Here is a 20,532-nt window from a genome sequence, read left to right on the forward strand (position 1 = left end):
GTTGCTGCAGGGGCTTTTCTCTAGTTGCGGAGAGCTGGGACTACTCTCTAGTTGCGGAGTGTGAGCTTCTCATTGTGGTGGCTTCCCTTGCTGGGGAGCACGGGCTCTAGGGCGTGTGGGCTTCAGTAGTTGTGGCTCCCGGGCTCTAGAGCACAGGCTCAATAATAGTTGTGGAGCACAGGCTTGATTGCTCCACAGTACGTGGGATCCTCCTGGATCAGGGATGGAACCATGTCTCCTGCATTGGCAAGCGGATTCTTTGCCACTGAGCCACCAGGGAAGCCCTTTAAAAAATCAACAACAGCATACTTCACATGTTCTTCTACAGCCCTGAGGAGGTAGCCAATGTCTCATGTCGATGAAGTCATTTTCTCCTTTATGGGTCACACTTTCTACGTCTTAAGAAAATCTCACCTACCCTGAAACCTTGAAGCTATCCTACGATTTATTTTTAAAATTTTCCACATTTATATCTTAAATCCAGCTGAAATTCATTTTTGTATATTCTGTACCATAGGGATATAATTTCATCTTTTCCATATGCCAATTATTTCAGTATCTGTTATGGAATTTCCATCTTTCTCCGTCTAATTTGCAATGACATTTCTAGCACATGGCAGGTTCCCATGTATAACACAGGATTGCTCCTAGGCTTTCTCTGCTGATGGGTCATTTTGCCAATCCCTGTGCCTATACTGCAGTTTTTATTATTATGTTTCTACTACACTTACTACATTTTTCTTCTTCTTTAATGCCCATAAAAGTGTAAAGTATTAGGTGTAATGTGGTACTTCTAGAAAAAAAAAAAAAACAGGGAGTATATTCCATACCCCTATCTATTTATGGACCAAGGGCTTTTCTAAAATCAAATTTTTTACAGTATGTCCTATATACGCTCTTTTAGCATACAGTTTCACAAATGCATAGTCACTTATAGAACAGTTCTATCCTCCCCCCAAATTCCCTCATGTCCTGTTAAGAGTCAACTACTCCCCCTACCTGTACCCCCTGGCAATCACTGATCTGTTTTCTTTCCCTGTAGGTTTTGCCTTTTTCAGAATGTCATATATTATATTACATACATGATATCACTCATGATGTAACTCTTCCCTCTTTTACTAAAAAGATAATTCATAAATTATGAACACTGTTCCTAAAGCAAGGAAAGACAAGCTTTCTGTGTCCCCTCCCAAAGATACATAATGTACCTTGCAACACAGTAAGGAAATATGCAAAGTTGGGGGGGGTAGGGAAAGATGAGAACTCTCTAAGCAGATATTATGCTTGCACAGAGTTTTAAAAATTCTACTAGAAAACAGGAAAAAATCCTACCTCTCAGTTCCTCAATGATCCAGGCAAGTGCTCTAGGGGGATGAGAATATGTTTTCCCAGCATTTCTCCCCAGGTGAGATAATAAAAGGAGTCAAAGGACACCTCCCCACTTTGAAGTAGATTCCCACTCATGTACCTGGCACTAAAATGCAGGTTACTGTACCTTGTAGGTAGAGAATCTTACAGATGCACAGAAAAGGGCCCAGCAAAGACATATATCATTCTAGAAAAAGATGGAATGACAGACAAATCAGAGACAGATGAAGAGAAGCTTCCTGGATTCCTCAAGAAGCTCCTTGGTTCCTCGGTTTCAAGACCTGTGTTTCTGCACAATCCTCCATCGTAACAATAACCAGCATTACCCTGATATCCAAACCAGACAAAGATCTTTCAAGAAAACCAATATAATTTCAAGAAGACCAATATCCCTCATGAACACATATGCAAAAATTAACATTTTAACGAATTGAAACTATCAAAAAGATAACGTATGACCAGCAGACGTTTATCCCAGGAATGCAATCTTGCTTCAGTGTTTGATACTGATCAATTCACCATATAACAAAATTAAGAATTAAAACTTCATGATTACAGCAACAGAGACAAGCAAAGAAAACAGCACTTTAAAAATCAAACATCCATTCCTGTACAATAAGGCAAAAAGAAAAGAAAGACAAAGAAAGAACTAAAAGACACCCAGATTGGAAAAGAAGTAAAACTCATAAAACTGTCTTTACTTTCTGTTGCATCTCAAATGTCAATATCTGCTTGCTGTCCATCCATCAACAACTGAACATAATAACAAACTGCGTTATATCCATATAATGGAATACCACTCAGCAATAAAATGAATTAATAACTGATACAAAACATGAAAGAATTTCCAAATAATTGAGCGAAATTTACAATAGCTAGCAGAGCAGTGGTTGCCTGCAGACACTGGAGGAAGCATGGGGAGGAGTGAGAGGAAGGAAGATGGGTACAAGAAAACAAGAACACGTTCACTGTCTTGATTATAATCATGGTTTCAGGGTAAATAAGCACGTCCAATCTTAAATTGTACACTTTAAATACATTCAGGTTACTTATGCCACTTATACCTAAATAAAGCTGTTGAAGATGTGTTTCAATGCACTGCAACGCTATTTTACATCTTAAAAATGTTTATAAAAGAGGACTAAGAAGAGGAAGTCTTCAGTGCACATGTACTCCGAGGTGGTTAATACTTACTGCATATGTATTAGTCCAATGTTTTACCACTTCTTGGGATCGTAGATGCATTTCTTTCTTTGCTTTTCTTTCTGCACGAAGGCATGCTGCTTGTCTTGTCAAACTGTCTAGGCTATCTCGAATCCTTTCCCACTCATTGTGGGGAATTATGGTGACCTGCCGGAGATCTGCTTTGCTAGGCAGAAGGGGTGGATAGCGAACTTGATCTTCTTCACAGTTCTTCATTTCTAATAAATTTTTTAAAATGAGTTAAAAGCTTTCAAGAAGAGTTTAAGTGATTTTTCACAGATATTTCTATATTGGCATGATATCTGGAAGTTGTTTCAAAGAATAATTTTATTCTTGTTATCTTAAGAACAGCTGGGATTAAGTGGAAAGTATACAAGATTTAAAAATCAGAAGACATAAATTTGAGTCCTTGCTCAGTCAATTCCTTATTATGTAAACTTGGGCAAGTTATTTAACTTCTTGGAATCTCAGTATCAACATCTTCCAAATGAAGATATAATTTAGCAGTGAGGCTCAGATGCAAACATCTGGACCCACTGCCAGAGTTAAATCTATCAGGTAAATATTTTAGCATGGCACTTTTTTTTCCTTTTTGCTCCCTGAGGTTTGTGGGATCTTAGTTCCTCCACCAGGGATTGCAAACAGTCCAGGCAGTGAACGCATCCAGTCCTAACCACTGCACCAGGGAACTCCCAGTGCAGTACTTTATATACATGAAAGTGATCTGTGTTTTTTCAATACATGCCCCTTGACTACTGTCTCCTACAAGTCATGATCCTCTGCTGGTACTTCTTAAGTTTTCCACAGCATAAATATGCACTAGTGCCCACTGGGTGGGAGAATGGCTGGCTCTCACTTGGCACTTGGCACAAGGGACTCGATTGCTACTGAAGCAATGACATGAAGACAGTCTAAGTTCCCAAGGTTCTAATGTCACCATGAGAACATTAATTGGGAATTTACAGACGTGAAAACCAAAATCACTGAAATTAATAAAGAGTTCTTTAAATGTTCTAAGCCACTTCTATTACAAAATCAAATTTTTATAAAAGGTCATGTGAGTTAATGCACCTTAAATAGCATTATTTTTACACTCTGATATATCAGAGTATATGCCGTAGGGTGAGACATTACCTTCATTCTAGATTTGAAGAAAATGAGACTTTCCTTCAGACACTTTCCTAAGAGCACTCAGTAGGTTCACAGTAGAGCCAAGACTCTAATGAGGTCACTTATATTTCCAAAATACATTCCCAGTCACTCAATGAATAACAAAGCTTAAGTGGGAGAGAATTCAGCAAACACCAGACTTTTGGAGCTGCAACCGCGCAGCTTGAGACCCAGACCAGCTAGTCAACTGTTAAGTTTCTGACTTCTTTTCTCTACCCTTATTTCTGTAAACTTCCCACCTACCCACTCGTCCATGGGCAAAACTGTCTAATTTACACGGAGCCCGACGATGCTCACAGTGCTGTTTTTATTTGGTGGAGCTCGTTTCTGAAGGTAATGTACCCTCGCCTCTCATCCCATGCTTGGGAACCAGAAACAATCCCTGTGCCGGGATGGGCCAATTTAGCTCACCCGTGCTTTCCTTCGCCTGTCCACAGCGCCTCCCGAATCGCACCAGCATCTCTAATGTGCCCACCGCGTTCTCAGACTTGGAAAGGCGATTTGAAGCGACAGCTCCGCGGCCTCCAGGCGGCAGAGTTTTCGCCTACTCACGCGGTTGCTTAGCAACGCCGCCGGAAGTGACGGTAATCGTCGCCGAGGAACGAAGAACGCGCAGCTGTAGGCTCTGGAGCGGGAGAGGGGAGATTGCGCCGGCGCGGAAGTCAAGGCCGGGTGTCCCAGTCAAGCGGCCGTCTAGTTCAGGCACCCCGACGAGGCTGGAGGACAGAGTACGCGGGAGCGGCGCCGAGTCTAGCACGGCTGCGGATCCCTGGCCTGGGTCAGTGAGGCGTCCTGGGGATCCGGCCGCGCTCGGCCTGGTGCGCCTATCGTCATCCTACCCCGCGGAAACGACACCAAACTAGGTTCCCGCCCCTATTTTCGGGATGTCCCGGGCAGGTGTGTGGGAGAACGAGGCCTGGGCTCGGCGTGTGTGGCCCACGGACCTTCTCGCAGGAGTAAGAAGGGCAAAGCCCCGCTCCCTTAACTATGGATACGGAAAATCTATTTTTAAATACTTTGGTTTCTAAGGCATGGTCCGGGCTAGATGGGGTGTAATTGTTTTCGTTTTTTAAATCGGAATGTTAAAACTTGGATTGAAATATTCATGTTAGAACCTTTAAGACATTTTTAATCGCTCGGTAAATACAGTATACTAAATTGAATGTATTTGGAGGACCAGTCAGACCTCTTAAGGACACGCAAACCTGTTAAGAGTGGATACAGGCTTGACTTTAAAAGATGCTTTCCTAACAAATCGAGGTACAAATGATTACAAGCTAGTTGGGTATGACACATACAAATTGGGCATCAAATTGGTGTTGCTCAATTTGGTAAGGGAGGTAAGATTTTTAGTCACTAAAGTCCTAACACATAGTTGTACTATTTTTCTTCAGGTTTTCTATCAGATGATCCATCGTAATAATGCTGGTAAGTATGAAAGGATTAATAAAAATACTTGTTGACAGAAATATAGTTTTGCACATATAACATTGGTGGGTTTTTGGAAGCATAGTTTTAAAAAAGTCAGAAACTGGCAAGAGAGAGATTTTACTCTGCTTGCATACTAACAACTTGGCCTGCCACAGTTTTGTAGAAGATGCAGCCCCCTAGATAGGTTATGAATTACAGCAGTAGCCAGAATATCAGTAATTTTGCCCCAGTTGCCATAGGATGCATACCTTTCAAAACTGTTCGCTCTGCATAACATTTTTGAGACAACAGTCCAGAGCAAAAGGCAGTGAGTACCTTGCTTACAAGATATGCAGAACCACTAGAGACCAAAGGAGATGACCTCTCAACAAAAATTCTGTGGAATTTTAACTAAATTGGTTACAAAAAGTGTTGAATCTTACAAGATTTGGTGTCAGTAATTTGCCAGTTTGACATAATGTTCAGTTATGATTTGACTTAACAGCACTTGGTTCTAACTGGTCCATGGATCTTTACAGCCAAGTGTATCTGAAATTATTTACCCACTGTGACCTCCACTCCTTTTTTTCCTCTTTGTTGTGAAATTAAGAAGGTTACATATGCACTTTGAAACAGCTTAAGTTATTCTGGGGGGGGGAACACCTTTATTACAAAATCAGTGTAGAAACTGCAGTTGATGCTACCACTGTACACAGTTATTTATTTTTTAAAAACAAAAATGAGATTATACTGTAAACACTCTTTTGTGACTTGTCTGTTTAATTTGAACATCTTAATCTTTTACTGCTGAAATAAATGTTTTGTTATGTGACTATCATGTGCATGTCTTATTTAAGCAGTTCCCTATTCTTGTATGTAGTTTCTAGTTTTCATTATTGGAACTTATATTCGCATAATATTCCCTGTTTTGTATTTAAACTTTTTGTTTAAACAAAATTTTATTTCTCCCATTGCCAGTAGGTGCTTTTCTGATGTACAGGAAAGCACATTAGAAAACATAAGTTTTAAAATGTCTTAAATATTTTTATTTTAGAATTTAAGAAGTCACCATTCCCTTGCTCCACACCAGAAGACTTTTCCCCCCACATATAGCGTAGGAGTAATATTGGTTAGAAACTGACCAGTGTTTAAAGCTGAAGATAGTCATGACTATTTAACCTAAGCTGTATGCTAAAGGAAGATTGTCTTGGAAATACTAAATTGTGTAACTACTTTGTTTAAAAAAGGTTTATGTTGAGTGGTGCGGGAAAAAACTAATAGAAAAAGATCTGAAATTAGGAAAAGTACAGTTGATAAAAATTAATAGTTAGCAGTGAAACTGAGTTAACACAGTTGGAACTTTGTTAACTTCAGGTTTATGATATATCTTGTTTGGAGGTTAATACTGCAGGTATTTGAGTAACTTGTGGCTGATTAAGTCTAGGCTTGAAACACTTTTCAACCCACAGTGAGTTACATTTGCAAAAACTTTTAAAATTATGTATAAATTCAGAATGCCTAAAAAGCATTTTAATTTAAAATGTGCTTAGGAGCAGTTCTAATGGGATTGTCAACTGTGCTTTATTGTTATTTATTACATTGTTTCTAGGGAAAGTGAATTCTGCACTTAAATCTCTGAAAGCCAATCAGACCCCTGGATCAACATTTAGAGATTCAAGGATCCAGACTATCAGAATATTTTATGCCATCTAAATGCATACAACAGGAGATACAACCTCTAGGTTAGTTATTCTCCAGATACTCTAAATTGAGATACCAAAAATGCTTATTTGTATATGAGTCATGAGCTCTAGTCTCAGTTTCAACTACTGGATATCTATCATTATAAACCAGAGAATACATATAGAAATGATCACGTGTGACTCAGATGGTAAAGAATGTGCCTGCAGTGCGAGAGACCAGGGTTTGATCCCTGAGTTGGGAAGATTCCCTGGAGAAGGAAATGGCAAACCACTTCAGTATTCTTGCCTGGAAAATCCCTTGGACTGAGGAGCCTGGTAGTCTACAGCCCATGGGGTTGCAAAGAGTTGGACACGACTGAGCGACTTCACTTCACTCACATATAGATAAATATCATGTTTTCTATTTTTAATTGATCTCTTCTTTTTTCTTTTTGATGAGGTTCTTCATTTTTCATTTTGGAGCTTCTTACTAAAACCTCAGAATGGTTGTAAAGTAGATCACAGATACAATATCATGGTTAGTGTGTACATTGAAATTAATCAGTGTTTTTATATTTAACATCTTTTCATCAAATTGGCCTACTTAGTATTTTATTTTTAAACTGATTAATAGTCTTTATTCTGTTTCTTAGGCACTAGAATGTGTTACTAAAGCATGAACTTTGGAGTCAGGCAGACTTGAATCCAAATTCTAGCTCTGCCATTTAACTAATACTTAACCAACTTAATACTTGAGCTTCTGTTTACTTATCTTTAGGTGTGCTTAGACTCTCGTCATGTCTGACTTTTTGTGACCCCATAGACTGTAGCCCACCGGGCTCTTCTGTCCATGGGGATTCTCAAGGCAAGAATACTGGAGTGGGTTGCCATGCCCTCCTCCAGGGGTTCTTCCCAACCCAGGAATCGAAGCCAGGTCTCCCGCATTGCAGGCTGATTCTTTACTGTCTTTGAGCCACCAGGGAAGCCTTACATATCTTTAAGATGAAGATAATAATAATTCCTTCTAAATGAGCTTCTGACAGTTAAATGAGATGGTGAGATTGTGAGGTTGTTAGTCAATGTCTTAGTCCAGATATCTCAAAAAATATCAGTTACTCTTGTAAAAAAATTTTTTCTTTAGTTTACAGACATTAATTGCAGCTTTTCCTGGGAATTCTGTATAATTATCTTTTTTACATGATGATATTCATTCATACCATCTGTGGCCAGTTTATTCTTTCCTTTTCTCTTGAAATTTACAGCTAATGACCTTCATTATCTTTTAATGAAAACAGAGACTTGAGTAATTGTCATATTAAAAGCAGTGTGATTACGCATGTATATCCAGATTATTTGGCACTCCAGAGCTAAACTATCTAGAGAAGATATAAATAAAGGTGGTTTTGTTAACACAAGGTATTTCTAGTCTGGGAGAATTTAATCCACTTCCAGTTCAAGTAATTTGTTTAGAATTTCAGGTATAGCATCAAGCAACCATTTGATTAACATTGGCAATGATTTTAAGCTAAAAACCTTTCTAGAAAAGTTATTTAAGGTTTACAAGATTTCACATTATGCTAAATTTGGTCAGAATTTTGATTAGTTCACAACAAATCTGTATTGTACATGACCTATTATTTAGTATGAAGATTATTGCAAATATTTTAAACTAATAAGTTTGTGATCGATAATTTAAAGACAATCAGAATGATTAGCCTACATTTTTTCTGTCTTATTTTACAACTTTTCTGAATTAAACTTTAAGGGAATGATTGTTTAATTGCTTCTCTCATTGAATCGCTCTATAGTTTAATTGTGAGTGCTCAAAGAATCACTTCCTCAGGAACACAATAATATCATGAGTATCCTTTTTAGATATTCTGTTTTCCATTCATTTAACATACTCAGATATGAACATTACTTCTTAGGAAAAAGTGTTTAAATAGTGGGTCTTATACTGCTTGGTCATTTTAACTTGTTTATATTCATCCTTTGTTTTTTAGCAGATTAAGAGCTGTTAAATAGATAATTGTAGCTAGGTGGGGCTTCCCTGGTGGCTCAGATGGTAAAGAATCTGCTTGCAATGTGAGAGACCCAGGTTCCATCCCAGGGCGGGAAGATCCCCTGGAGGAGGGAATGGCTACCCACTCCAGTGTTCTTGCCTGGAGAATTCCACAGACAGAGGAGCCTGGTGGGCTACAGTCCATGAAGTTGCAACGAGTCAGACACGACTGAGTGACTAATACTTTCACACTTCACCTCATAGCTAGATACATAAAACCATGTATGTTTAGGAAGTAATATTTCTTCTTTTCCAGGGCAACCCAAATCTGTTTCTGGAACCATGAAAATTTTGTTGGTTTTTGACTTTGACAATACAATCATAGATGATAATAGTGACACCTGGATTTTACAATGTGCTCCAGAGAAAAAGCTTCCTATTGAACTGCAAGATTCTTACAAAAAGGGATTTTGGACGGAATTTATGGGCAGAGTCTTTAAGTATTTGGGAGATGAAGGTGTAAGAGAAGATGAGATGAAGAGAGCAATGACGTCAATGCCTTTCACTCCGGGGATGGCGGAACTTTTAAACTTTATAAGAAAGAACAAGAATACATTTGACTGCATCATTATTTCAGATTCAAATTCAGTCTTCATAGATTGGGTTTTAGAAGCTACCAGTTTTCATGATGTGTTTGATAAAGTGTTTACAAATCCAGCAGCATTTGATAGCAACGGTCATCTCACTGTGGAAAAACATCACACTCATTCTTGCCCTCGGTGCCCCCAAAATCTTTGCAAAAATGTAGTTTTGGTAGAATTTGTAGGTGAGCAGTTACAACAAGGAGTGAATTATACACGAATTGTTTATATAGGTGACGGAGGAAACGATGTCTGTCCAGTAACTTTTTTAAAGAAGAACGATGTTGCTATGCCACGGAAGGGATATGCTTTACAGAAAACTCTTTATAGGATGTGTCAAAATCTTGAGCCTATGGAATCTTCTGTTGTATCTTGGTCTTCAGGTGTTGAAATAATTTCTTACTTACAATTTCTAATAAAGGAATAATATGCCAGTAATTGAAATGTGTATCAGGATTAGATATAGCATCTTAAAACTCCAAATAACAGTGGCTTTAAAAAAAGAGAAAAAGTTTTCCCTCTCAAAAGAATTTCAGAATTTAGTATCTCAAAGTCTGTTTGCTCTACCAACCTCAGCACTTGGCTTCCAACTCATGATCCAAGATTGCTGTTCAAACTCCATCTGTCACATCAACATTCTGGCCAGCAAGGAGGATAGTGAGAGAGAAGGTTGGAACCTCGTTTAAATTTCATTGGCCAAAACTTAACAATACCTTACTACAAGGAAGGAAGAAAAATGTAGCTCTTATTCCAGATGGTCATATGCCTAGGAAAAATTGGGGGGAAATGGAGTACAAAATTGAGGTAAGTGCAACTAGTGGTTTCTACCAAAGATGGTTAATAGATTGTATTTTTAAAGTTATTCCCAGAGAGAATAGTCTGAGTTTCACTTAGGTATTTATTTCCAAAGCATATCTAGCAGTTACAGATCTTAAAAATATAACCTAATTCTTAATTCACATAAGAATTCACTAGTTCCAAATCAGTTAATTTTAGAGATAAGAATTCAGTATCTTGCCCAAGTTTTCATCAATTTCACACTTTCCTTTTGAAATGAAATACAAATTAATGTTCTTCAAGTATTTTATTTATTTTTTACTTGAACTTCGTATATTTGGAATACAAATGAACAAGGGAAATTCACACAATTGATAAATGATAAGTAATATGCTTTGGGTATAGGAGATAACTGCAAATTCAATTTCTCAGAAAACTTGAACAATGTATTTTATAAAAAGAAAAAAATTACTACAAATAAAATGATTACCAAAATGAAGAACGAACAGTTTATGTAAAGGATAAGCCCTCTGAAACAAAATCACTCATGCCGAAACTGTTGCTGAACATTATAAATTCAAATGATATTAACTTTCTACATCTTTGAAAGGCCAAATATTTTAAATTTATATCATCATCACAGACTGTAACTCCAGAATGCTGATTTAATCAGTATGTTATTACTGTTTGGCAGTTAAGTATTGAGTAATATAATACATAATTTGTAGGAATATTCAGCATTTAAGAAACTGTTTCATATAGCCATATTAGCAAAATGTCAGCTAGAAAGTTTTGTAGTACCATGTTAATTTCTAGGTTCACATGTTATAGGCATAAATATTCATTATATAATAATGTTAGGATTTTCTTTTCCATATGGAAAGTTCCAGAAATAAAAATGTTCAGTGTACTTTTATGGGAAAAAATTGGTACTCTTATTTTTTTCCAAGTTGAAAAGTAAACTTTGTCTTGCTTTAAATTAATAGGTTACATTATGTTGAAATACTGTTATAAATTGGGATTTCTCTACAAGTTGAAGCCAGTAACAAATGATAAATTATAGATGTTAAAAAAAAAAAAAAGATTTTCTTCTATAGCTGTTATCGATCAAATAATTTGGACCAGATCTTCTACAGATTGCATCTGGAAAGCTGATAGCTGAACAAATTTTTTAACTATCTGCTTAAAGACATGAGAGAGCTGATGATGATAAGGTTACTAAGGAACCCCAAAAGCTTAGGTAGTGAACTGCTTTTCCCTGGGCATTCTCTGAATGGCATCTGAGATACTGAGTGGCTATCTTGACGATCTTAACGGGCCCTGGGGGAAGAGGTATTGAAGTATGAGGCCTGCAGTGATAAACCCTTACTCTTTGAATAATGATCCCAAAAGGCCGCCCATGATGTATAACAGTGACCCGCTTGCTTCTTACTTAACAGAAGTAAGCAGGACTTCAAAGGACAGGCAGCTCACTTCTGAATACTCTCAATCCCTGAAATTGGACTGAAGTGATCTACAGTTTTTTGAGTTCCCAGATGCTTGGCTAAAGCAAATCTGAACTGTCTTACGAGGAAGTCACTATCCTTAGGATGGTAAGCAGTCTATCAGGTAACCCCTCATAATCTCTCTAAGCTGGTCTTGGCTCTGTGTGTGGAGAAGATGATAGGACTTGCTTCTAATCAGTGCATTACCACAAAGATGATGGGATATATTATTAATGTGTATATGACCATATCAGATTCTTATGCTGATCTTAAGAGACTCTCTCCCTTGGTGATTTTGAAGAAGCAAGCTGCCATGTTGTGAACTGGCCTTCTGAGAGGGCCACATGGCAAACAACTAAGGGTGGCCTCTAGCTGATAACAAGAAATAGGTCCTTGGTCCAGAAGTCTGCAGAGAACTGAACACTGCAACCATGTGAGTTTGGATAGTGGAACCTCTGCTGAGATCACAGCTCAGGCTAACGCCTTGATTTAGCCTTGTAAGACCCTGAAACAGGCCCTTTTGAGCTATGCTTGGACTCCTGATCTACAGAGTATCGTTCAGTCGCTAAGTTGTGTCCGACTCTCTGTGATCCCATGGACTGCAGCATGCCAGACTTCCCTGTCCACTATCTCCCAGAGTTTGCTTAGGCTTGTGTCCGTTGAGTTGGTGATACCCTCTGTCCCCATCTCCTGCCTTCAATTTTTCCCCAGCATCAGGGTCTTTTCCAGTGAGTCAGCTCTTCGCATCAGGTGGCCAAAGTATTGGAGCTCAACTTCAGCATCAGTCCTTCCAATGAATATTCAGGGTTAATTTCCTTTAGGATTGACTGGTTTAATCTCCTTGCTGTCCAAGGGACTCTCAAGAGTCTTCTCTTGACACCACAGTTTGAAGGCATCAATTCTTCACTGCTCAGTGTTATTTATTGTCCAACTCTCAAATTTGTACATGACTACTGGAAAAATCATAGCTTTGATTATATGGACCTTTGTGATATAGTAAAGTGATGTCTTTGCTTTTTAATACACTGTCTAGGTTTGTCATAGCCTTCCTTTCAAGGAGCAAGCATCTTTTAATTTCTTGGCTGCAGTCGCCATCTGCAATGACTTTGGAGTCCAAGAAAATAAAATCTGTCATTGCTTCTTCTTTTTCCCCTTCTGTTTGCAGTGAAGTGATGGGATTAGGTGCCATGATCTTAGTTTTTTGAATGTTTAGTTTAAGCCAGCTTTTTCACTCTTCTTTCACCATCATCAAGAGGCTCTCTAGTTTCTCTTTACTTTCTGCCATTAGAGTGGTATCATCTACGTATCTGAGGTTATTGATATTTCTCCTGGCAATTTTGATTCCAGCTTGTGATTTATCCAGCCTGGCATTTCGCATGATGTACTCTGCATATGAGTTCAATAAGCAGGGTGACAATATACAGCCTTGTACTTCTTTCCCAATTTTGAACCAATCAAATTGTCAGGTTGTTTCATGTAATGTTCTAAGTGTTGCTTCTTGACCCACATACAGGTTTCTGAGGAGACGGAAGGTGATCTGGTATTCCCATCTCTGATAATTTCCCACAGTTTGTTGTGATCCACACAGTGTAGTCAATGAAGCAGAAGTAGATGTTTATCTGGAATTCCCTTGCTTTCTCTATGATCCAATGAATGTTGGCAATTTGGCCTCTGGTACCTTTGCCTTTTCTAAACTCAGTTTGTACATCTGAAATTTTTCAGTTCACATACTGCCGAAACCTAGCTTGAAGGATTTTCAGCGTAACCTTGCTAGCTGTGAAATGAGTGCATTTGTCCAATAGTTTGAATATTCTTTGGCACTGCCCTTCTTTGGAATTGGAATGAAAACTGACCTTTTCCAGTCCTGTGGCCACTGCTGAGTTTTCCAAATTTGCTGAAATATTGAGTGCAGCACTTTTAACAGCATCATCTTTTAGGATTTGAAATAGCTTAACTGGAATTCCATCACCTCTGCTAGCTTTGTTTGTAGTAAGACCCACTTGATTTCACACTCTAGGATGTCTCACTCCCTAGGTGAGTGACCACACCTTTGTATTTATCCTGGTCATTATATATGAGATAATGAATATTGTTTGAATATGCTAAGTTTGTGGTAATACTGTTTGTAGCAATGCCAAATTAATGCAGTAGGTCACAAAATCTAAACAGTTTTGTAAATATATTGTAGGGTACATGGTAAAAAGTAGCCACACCAATAGATAAAAATGAGCACCAGCAGAAGCTTTTACTTAAACATATCTGCATGAGCTTCAGGAATTGGAATTTTCAGACACAAACTAAACTTATGAGAATTTTGGCAGAGCTGAAAATTATATGATTTGGAGATACTAGAACTAAAATTACCATGACTAAAATTAGAATCTTGATGGATGGATTTGATAATAGAACAGGCATAGCTCAAGAGAGAACTAGTGAATAAACACAGGTTAGAAAATACACAAATACGGCAGAGAAAGACAAAACAATGAAAATGCAGAAGAGAAATCAAGAGGTAGAAGATATAGCAAGATCTAACATAGGAAATTGGTGTCTCAGAAAGAAAGGAGAAAATGAAACAAGCAATATATTTGAAGATAATGACTGAGAACCTTATAAAGTTGATGAAAGACATCAAACCACACGTTCAAGAGTTCTTACGAACCCCAAATGGGAAAATAAAAAGAAAACCACATGAAATCACATCCTTTTAAAACTACCAATAATATGATGGAAAAAGCATAAAGCAGCTAGAGGGGGGGAAAAGATGACTTTGAAAGGAACAACAATTATAACAGCTGATATTTTCTTTTTTTTTCTTAAATGTTTGATAAAGTTGAAGAGTGAAGACATCTAGACCTGGAGTTCTCTTTGTTGGAAGATTTTTAACTACTCATTCAATTTCCTTAATTGTTTATGGATTCAGGTAGTATAGTATTTTTTGCATAAGCTTTGGCAGTGTGTGACAGTATTTGTTATCTTTTGCTACATAGTAAATTACCTCAGAATTTGACAGGTTACAACTCAGAATTAATTATTTCACAGTTTCTTTGACTCAGGGGCACTTAACTGGATTATTCTGGCTCAGGATCTCAGGTCAGGATGTCACCTCCAGCTCTAGTCATATGAAAGCTTGACTAGAGTTGAAGGATCTGCTTGCAAGGTGACTGGCTTATATGGTTTTTGGCAGGAGGCCTCAGTTTCTCACTGATTGTTTTTAGGAATCTCAACTTTTTGCTGACTGTTGGCAGAAGGTCTCAATTTCCAACCACATGGGTGTCTTCAAAGTGTTGCTTAAATGTCCTAAAGACATAGTTTCCTGCCAAGTGACCAGTCCAAGAAAGAGGGAAAAGAGGAAACCACAATGCCTTTGTGACGTAGTCTCAGAAATCAAACATCATCAATTCCACCATATTTTATTTGTTAAACCAATACAAAGTCAAGCCCACAGTCAAAGGGAGGGGAATTAAACTCTACCTTTGAGGGAGGAGTTGAAGGATGTTGGATATGCTTTTAAGCCAGTAAAGTGTATCTCAAGGACTTTGTCCATTTCATGTGAAATTTATGGGCATAAAGTTTTTCTTAATACCGCCCTATCAGTCCTTTAATTTTGCAGTGAACACATGGATACCTGCTGTCTAGATTTTACATTAACATTTTACTCTGCTTGTTTTATCACATACCTGTCCATTCCTCTATCTAGCCCTTTTTAATTTTTTTCTTTTGCCTCTTTAAGCATTTTTTGTCCCCTTTCCTTCTTTGTTTCCCAGTGTGAAAAACCATGTACTTCTCTGGCTTCTATTGGAACTTAGATCTTTTCCCGCTCTGTGTGAACTCTGGGAATAACTTAATTTGTGATGATCTTGGGATCATTCTTTGCCAGACTGAACAGTGTTTCACCCTATGCATGCGTGTCTTAGTATCTAACCATAGAGTCAAGGGGACAGTTCCTCTTACAGATTTCTGAAACTCTTTCTCCATTTAGTTCCTTCCTATCTGATACTCTGTCCTACAAATTGCAGCCAATTCTACTTCCCCAAACTTACCTCCAGCTCCTCAACTCAGTGAGACTACTGTGGTCTGCTTGGGATTCCCCCTGCCTGCACCTCAGGCTGGAAAATGTCTCCAGGCAGAAATGCAGGCAATTATAGGGCTCACCTCATTTGTTTTCTCTTCTCTTATGGATCACATTCCTGTGCTGCCTGTTGTCCAGTGCCTGAAAACTCCTATTTCATATATTTTGTCAAGTTTTCTTCTTGTTTATAGTGGGATGGTTAGACCAGTCCAAGTTCCTCCAGAAACAGAAATTATAGTATCTCATTTTTAATTCCTAATTTAACATGGTTATTAAAAGCTCTGCTCTAGGTTAGACCTGAATTTGAATTCTAGCCCTGGATTGGATTAATTCCTGGCCTCCAAACATCTCAATTTTCTTATCCTTTATGTGGAGATGATAATGGTACCTACCACCCCTAAGACTGTAGTAAAGATATACTGAATTGGACATGCTATTAGCTTATTGTGTCTGCTCTAATGAAGTAACACAACCTTGGTAGCTTAAAACACTCACAGTTCCAGAGGCTAAAAATGCAAACAGTGTCACTGGGCTGAAACCTGGGTGTCAGCAGGGCAGCCCTCCATTAAAGACTTGAGGGGAGAATCTCTTGTGTCTTCCAGCTTCTAGTGGCTGCCTGCTCTCTCTGGCTTGTGGCTGCATCATCCTCCCCGTCTTTACCTTCATGACCACATTACTCTCTCCTCTTTTGTCTATGTCAAATCTCCCCCTTCCCTGTTCTTATAAGGGCACTTGTATTCGGAGCCTGACCAGATAATCCAGGACAATCTCCCCAAGTCAGGATTCTTAATTTCCATCTGTAAAGACCCATTTTCCTTACTGTTCATTTGCTCAGTTGTGTCCAACTCTTTGTAACCATTTATGGGTTCCAGGAATTAGGACTTGATATCATTTGGTGGCCATTATTCAGCCTACTACAGGTAATAAAGCATTTTGCACACAATCAGTGGTAATAGTCAATGTATTTAGCAACTACTACAGCATCAGTTCAGTTCAGTTCAGTCGCTCAGTCGTGTCCGACTCTTTGCGACCCCATGAATCACAGCACGCCAGGCCTCCCTGTCCATCACCAACTCCCGGAGTTCACTCAAACTCATGTCCATCGAGTTGGTGATGCCATCCAGCCATCTCATTCTCTGTTGTCCCCGTCTCCTCCCGCCCCCATTCACTCCCAGCATCAGAGTCTTTTCCAGTGAGTCAACTCGTCGCATGAGGTGGCCAAAGTATTGCAGTTTCAGCTTTAGCATCAGTCCTTCCAATGAACACCCAGGATTGATCTCCTTTAGAACGGACTGGTTGGATCTCCTTGCAGTCCAAGGGACTCTCAAGAGTCTTCTCCAGCACCACAGTTCAAAAGCATAGGAACCAGCTAATAAAAACAGAAGTATCAAACAAGAATGGATGCTGGCCACAACCATAACAGTGTCTGGATCTGAATGGAAGCATTGCACTTGCCATTTATACCAGCACCTCACACACATACTATACATTCAATGTTAGTTCACTGAGGTCCAACTTTATAAAGTTAGTTCTGTTTCCTCTTTTTAAATGTCTGCACATGTCCTTTGCTCATTCATCTATAGGATTTGTGTTCTGCTTATCTGTTTTTCTGAGCACTTTGTACATGGAAGATACTAATATTGCTCTATCTGTGATAAATATTGTTTGTATTATATTGTGTTCATCTTTTCTAAACCTTGTTTTATTATTTCTAGATAATTTGTTCTTAATCTTTATTTTAAAATATAAACATTAAATTTATTATGTACCTTATTATCTCATTAGATTATGTTAGATTTAATGAAACAAATATATTGATACACAGTAATTAGGATTTTTAAAATGTAAGATTCTTGTTCTTTAAAAATTTTCCTTTGAAAGCAAAAGAATCTGTTTCCCTTAAAGCTAAGCAGACTTTACATGGCCACTTTTATTATGCTAAACTGTGAGCTTACAGAGATGCTAGAATTAAAAATAGAAATTGAGAAAGACTATTAATATCATAATAGGATTGGACAGAGAAGTAGAGGAACTTCCTGTTCTTCACAGGAGACTCTAGGATAGCCGTGGTAGGCAGAATTCTAAAATGGTCCCTGAGATGTCCCATGCCCTGGTGAACACGCTAAACATAATCCCTAGTACTGTGAATTTGATGTATTTTACTACTGTGATTAGGTTATGGTTTATGGCACAATTGACTTTAAAATAGATTGTCTGGGTTGGACCTGACCTAAACACACGAGCCCTTTAAAAGCAGAGTTTTCCTGGCTGGTAGCGGAAAAGGAAGTCAGTGATTCAAACCACAAGAAAGATTCAACATGTCATGGCTGGTTTAAAGATGGAAGAAGGCATATAATGAGGAATGTGGACAGCCTGTAGAGCTGAGAGCAGCCTCTGGCTGACAGCCAACAAAGAAACAGGGACTACAATCCTACAATAAACTGCAAGGAAATGAATTCTGCCACCAGTCATGTGAGTCTAAAAGAGGTCTCTGAGCCCGAGATGAGAAACACAGCCCAGGCTGCCACCTTGATTTCAGCCTGGTGAGACCCTGAGCTGAGAACCTAGCCATACTGTGCCCAGATTTTTTACCTTCAGATACTTGTGACAATGTTTTTGTGTTGTTTTAAACTGCTAAATTTGTGTTAATTTGTTACATAGCAGTAAAAACTAACACAGTAGCTCATCTCAAGGAAAAGTCTGATTTTCATACACATAGCTGTTTTGTAATTATGTGTTTGGCAATTTAAACTTTAACAAATTACTTTTTATTCTTCTGCCCAGACACTGAACATCATTGTGACATATGGAGAGATGCTCATGAAAATGTCTCTGCCTTTGAGAGCTTTAACAGGGACTTAATTTTTCCTCCTAATATGTTTTCTAATTTTTTATAATGTGACTGTACTTCTTTAAAAAGAAAAATAAATGTAAAGAAATCAAGACCTCCTGAGACAGAGCACTCGCTATATCCCTAAGCTGCTCACACAGGACTGACCACATGTAATTTGTGAGACCCAGAGCACAGTGAAAATATGAAACCTCTTCAAAGATTATTAAGGATTCCAAGACAGCAAAGCATTAAACCAAGAATGGGATCCTTCTGACTGAACAGGTCACACATGCAGCCAAATCTGTGCCCAGGCCTTCTCCAGCAACTTCCAGATAAAAACTTTGCCAAGCATTGCTTACTACTGTCCAGACACCCCAGTGCTGCTTCACTGCTTGGGTGACATTTGCAAATAATTGCTTATAATGTCACCATACACCAAATCCTTTCAGAATTTTCCCCAAATGTGTTTGTATATATGTATGTGTGTGTGTGTCTATTACATATGTCTATATATATGTGCTCTTTGACATAGATGGATTATTCTTATAATTGTTATATTGCTTTTATCACTTAAAATTATAGCCTAAGTATTTACCTGTATTAATATTCTTTAAGGTTAAATTTTTTAATTTAAATTTACATTTTTGCACTTTAAATGGAATGAAGAGATTAAAAATTAAGAAGGAATGGTAAAGAGGAAGGAAGGAAGGACAGGGAGGGAGGGAGGGAAGTTGGGAGGAAGGAAAAGAGGAAAGAGCCTTGTCCTTTAAGGAATCCATATAGTAAAATAAGAGAACAGTATTGAAGTCTGACATGGTTACTGTATTAGGAAGGTATAAGCTACAAGCTATTATTAGGAAGCTACAAGCTATTAGGAAAGTATACGCTATAAGCTACTGTATTAGGAAGGTATATAACAGGGCTTCCCTGTTAGCTCGGTTGGTAAAGAATCTGCCTGCAATGCAGGAGACCCCCGTTTGATTCCAGGGTGGGAAAGATCCGCTGGACAAGTGATAGGCTACCCACTCCAGTATTCTTGGGCTTCCCATGTGGCTCAGCTGATAGAGAATCTGCCTGCAATACAGGAGACCTGGGTTGGGAAGATCCCCCGGAGAAGGAAAAGGCTACCTACTCCAGTGTTCTGGCCCAGAGAATTCCATGGACACTATAATCCATGGGGTCGCAGAGTCTGACATGACTGAGCGACTTTCACTTCACTTCAAGCTACATATGTAATTAAAGTATAAACTCATTTTACTTTCAACTATCTTTTAAAATAGGAATACTGCTCCAACATTTTTATATGAGAAAAAAAGCTTGGTAAGGTCACAGAACCAAGTAATAAAAGAATTCTTCAAAACTAGGTGATGCTGAAATAAGAAACATGAACAGTAGTCCCAGTTCTAACTGGTAAATAGCTCTGTGATTTTGGTGAATTATTTTGCTTCTCTGGAATTCATTTTACTTTCTGTAAAATGACTAGACTGAGCGAATTTTATCCCTAACTGCTTTCCAGTTCTAAAATTCTGTCATTCTAATGTCATTATGAATTTAAGTGTTCTCTAGTTTTGGCTACAGGGAGCTATCTTCTATCTGTGGGGTGCTGCAGGCCGTGGGATTGCAGAGAGTCGGACACGACTGAACGACTGAACTAACCATCCTCTAAATAAAGTTAAGTCATCCTATTTTTAAGGCCTTTAGAAGGAGGTTTTCCTTTTACTGCAAAACCATTTTGGGATCAACCTTGCTTTTAATTTTTTAGCATATTAATAGGTCACAGATTTGAACTCTTCATTGTGCTTAGTTTTCTTGTCTTTGAGCTAAATAACTATGACTTCTTTATCTGATTATCAGAAAGCAGTTTTTATTTTCATGAATCTTCTCTGACCT

General features: G+C 38.3%; 2 protein-coding genes across 7 annotated transcripts in view; one reads left to right on the plus strand and one right to left on the minus strand.

The window, feature by feature from the left end:
• Positions 1-20,532, minus strand: part of CFAP210 (cilia and flagella associated protein 210) — a 95,452-nt gene that overhangs the window by 18,160 nt on the left and 56,760 nt on the right. The window contains exons 1-2 of one of the 3 annotated variants that reach the window (XM_055398291.2): positions 4,153-4,324; positions 2,563-2,789 (exon numbers count right to left, since the gene is read on the minus strand). The exons of 1 other annotated variant lie outside the window; for it this stretch is intronic. In XM_055398291.2, coding sequence (XP_055254266.1) covers positions 2,563-2,789; positions 4,153-4,201 — 276 coding nt within the window. In that variant the 5' untranslated portion in view covers positions 4,202-4,324. Of the gene's footprint in view, positions 1-2,558; positions 2,790-4,152; positions 4,325-20,532 lie in introns of those variants that run through there. One more of the 3 variants, XM_055398294.2, reaches the window with a different exon arrangement.
• PHOSPHO2 (phosphatase, orphan 2) lies at positions 4,373-16,966 on the plus strand. Of its 4 annotated transcripts, none has more exons than XM_055398298.2 (4): positions 4,389-4,519; positions 5,136-5,169; positions 6,761-6,893; positions 9,152-11,110. In XM_055398298.2, exons 3-4 carry the CDS (start codon positions 6,854-6,856, stop codon positions 9,901-9,903), a joined length of 792 nt encoding a protein of 263 aa, XP_055254273.1. In that variant the 5' UTR covers positions 4,389-4,519; positions 5,136-5,169; positions 6,761-6,853; the 3' UTR covers positions 9,904-11,110. The 4 variants fall into 4 exon arrangements, with proteins under 4 accessions (XP_055254275.1, XP_055254273.1, XP_055254272.1 ...); XM_055398299.2 differs by lacking the exon at positions 4,389-4,519 and adding an exon at positions 4,622-4,697 and having other exon boundaries at positions 9,152-16,966; XM_055398300.2 differs by lacking the exon at positions 6,761-6,893 and having other exon boundaries at positions 4,373-4,519; positions 9,152-11,108.

The sequence above is a fragment of the Moschus berezovskii genome, chromosome 2 (assembly GCF_049115385.1).
Source record: "Moschus berezovskii isolate FMDL1 chromosome 2, NW_MosBer_1.0, whole genome shotgun sequence".
Lineage (NCBI taxonomy): Eukaryota > Metazoa > Chordata > Mammalia > Artiodactyla > Moschidae > Moschus > Moschus berezovskii.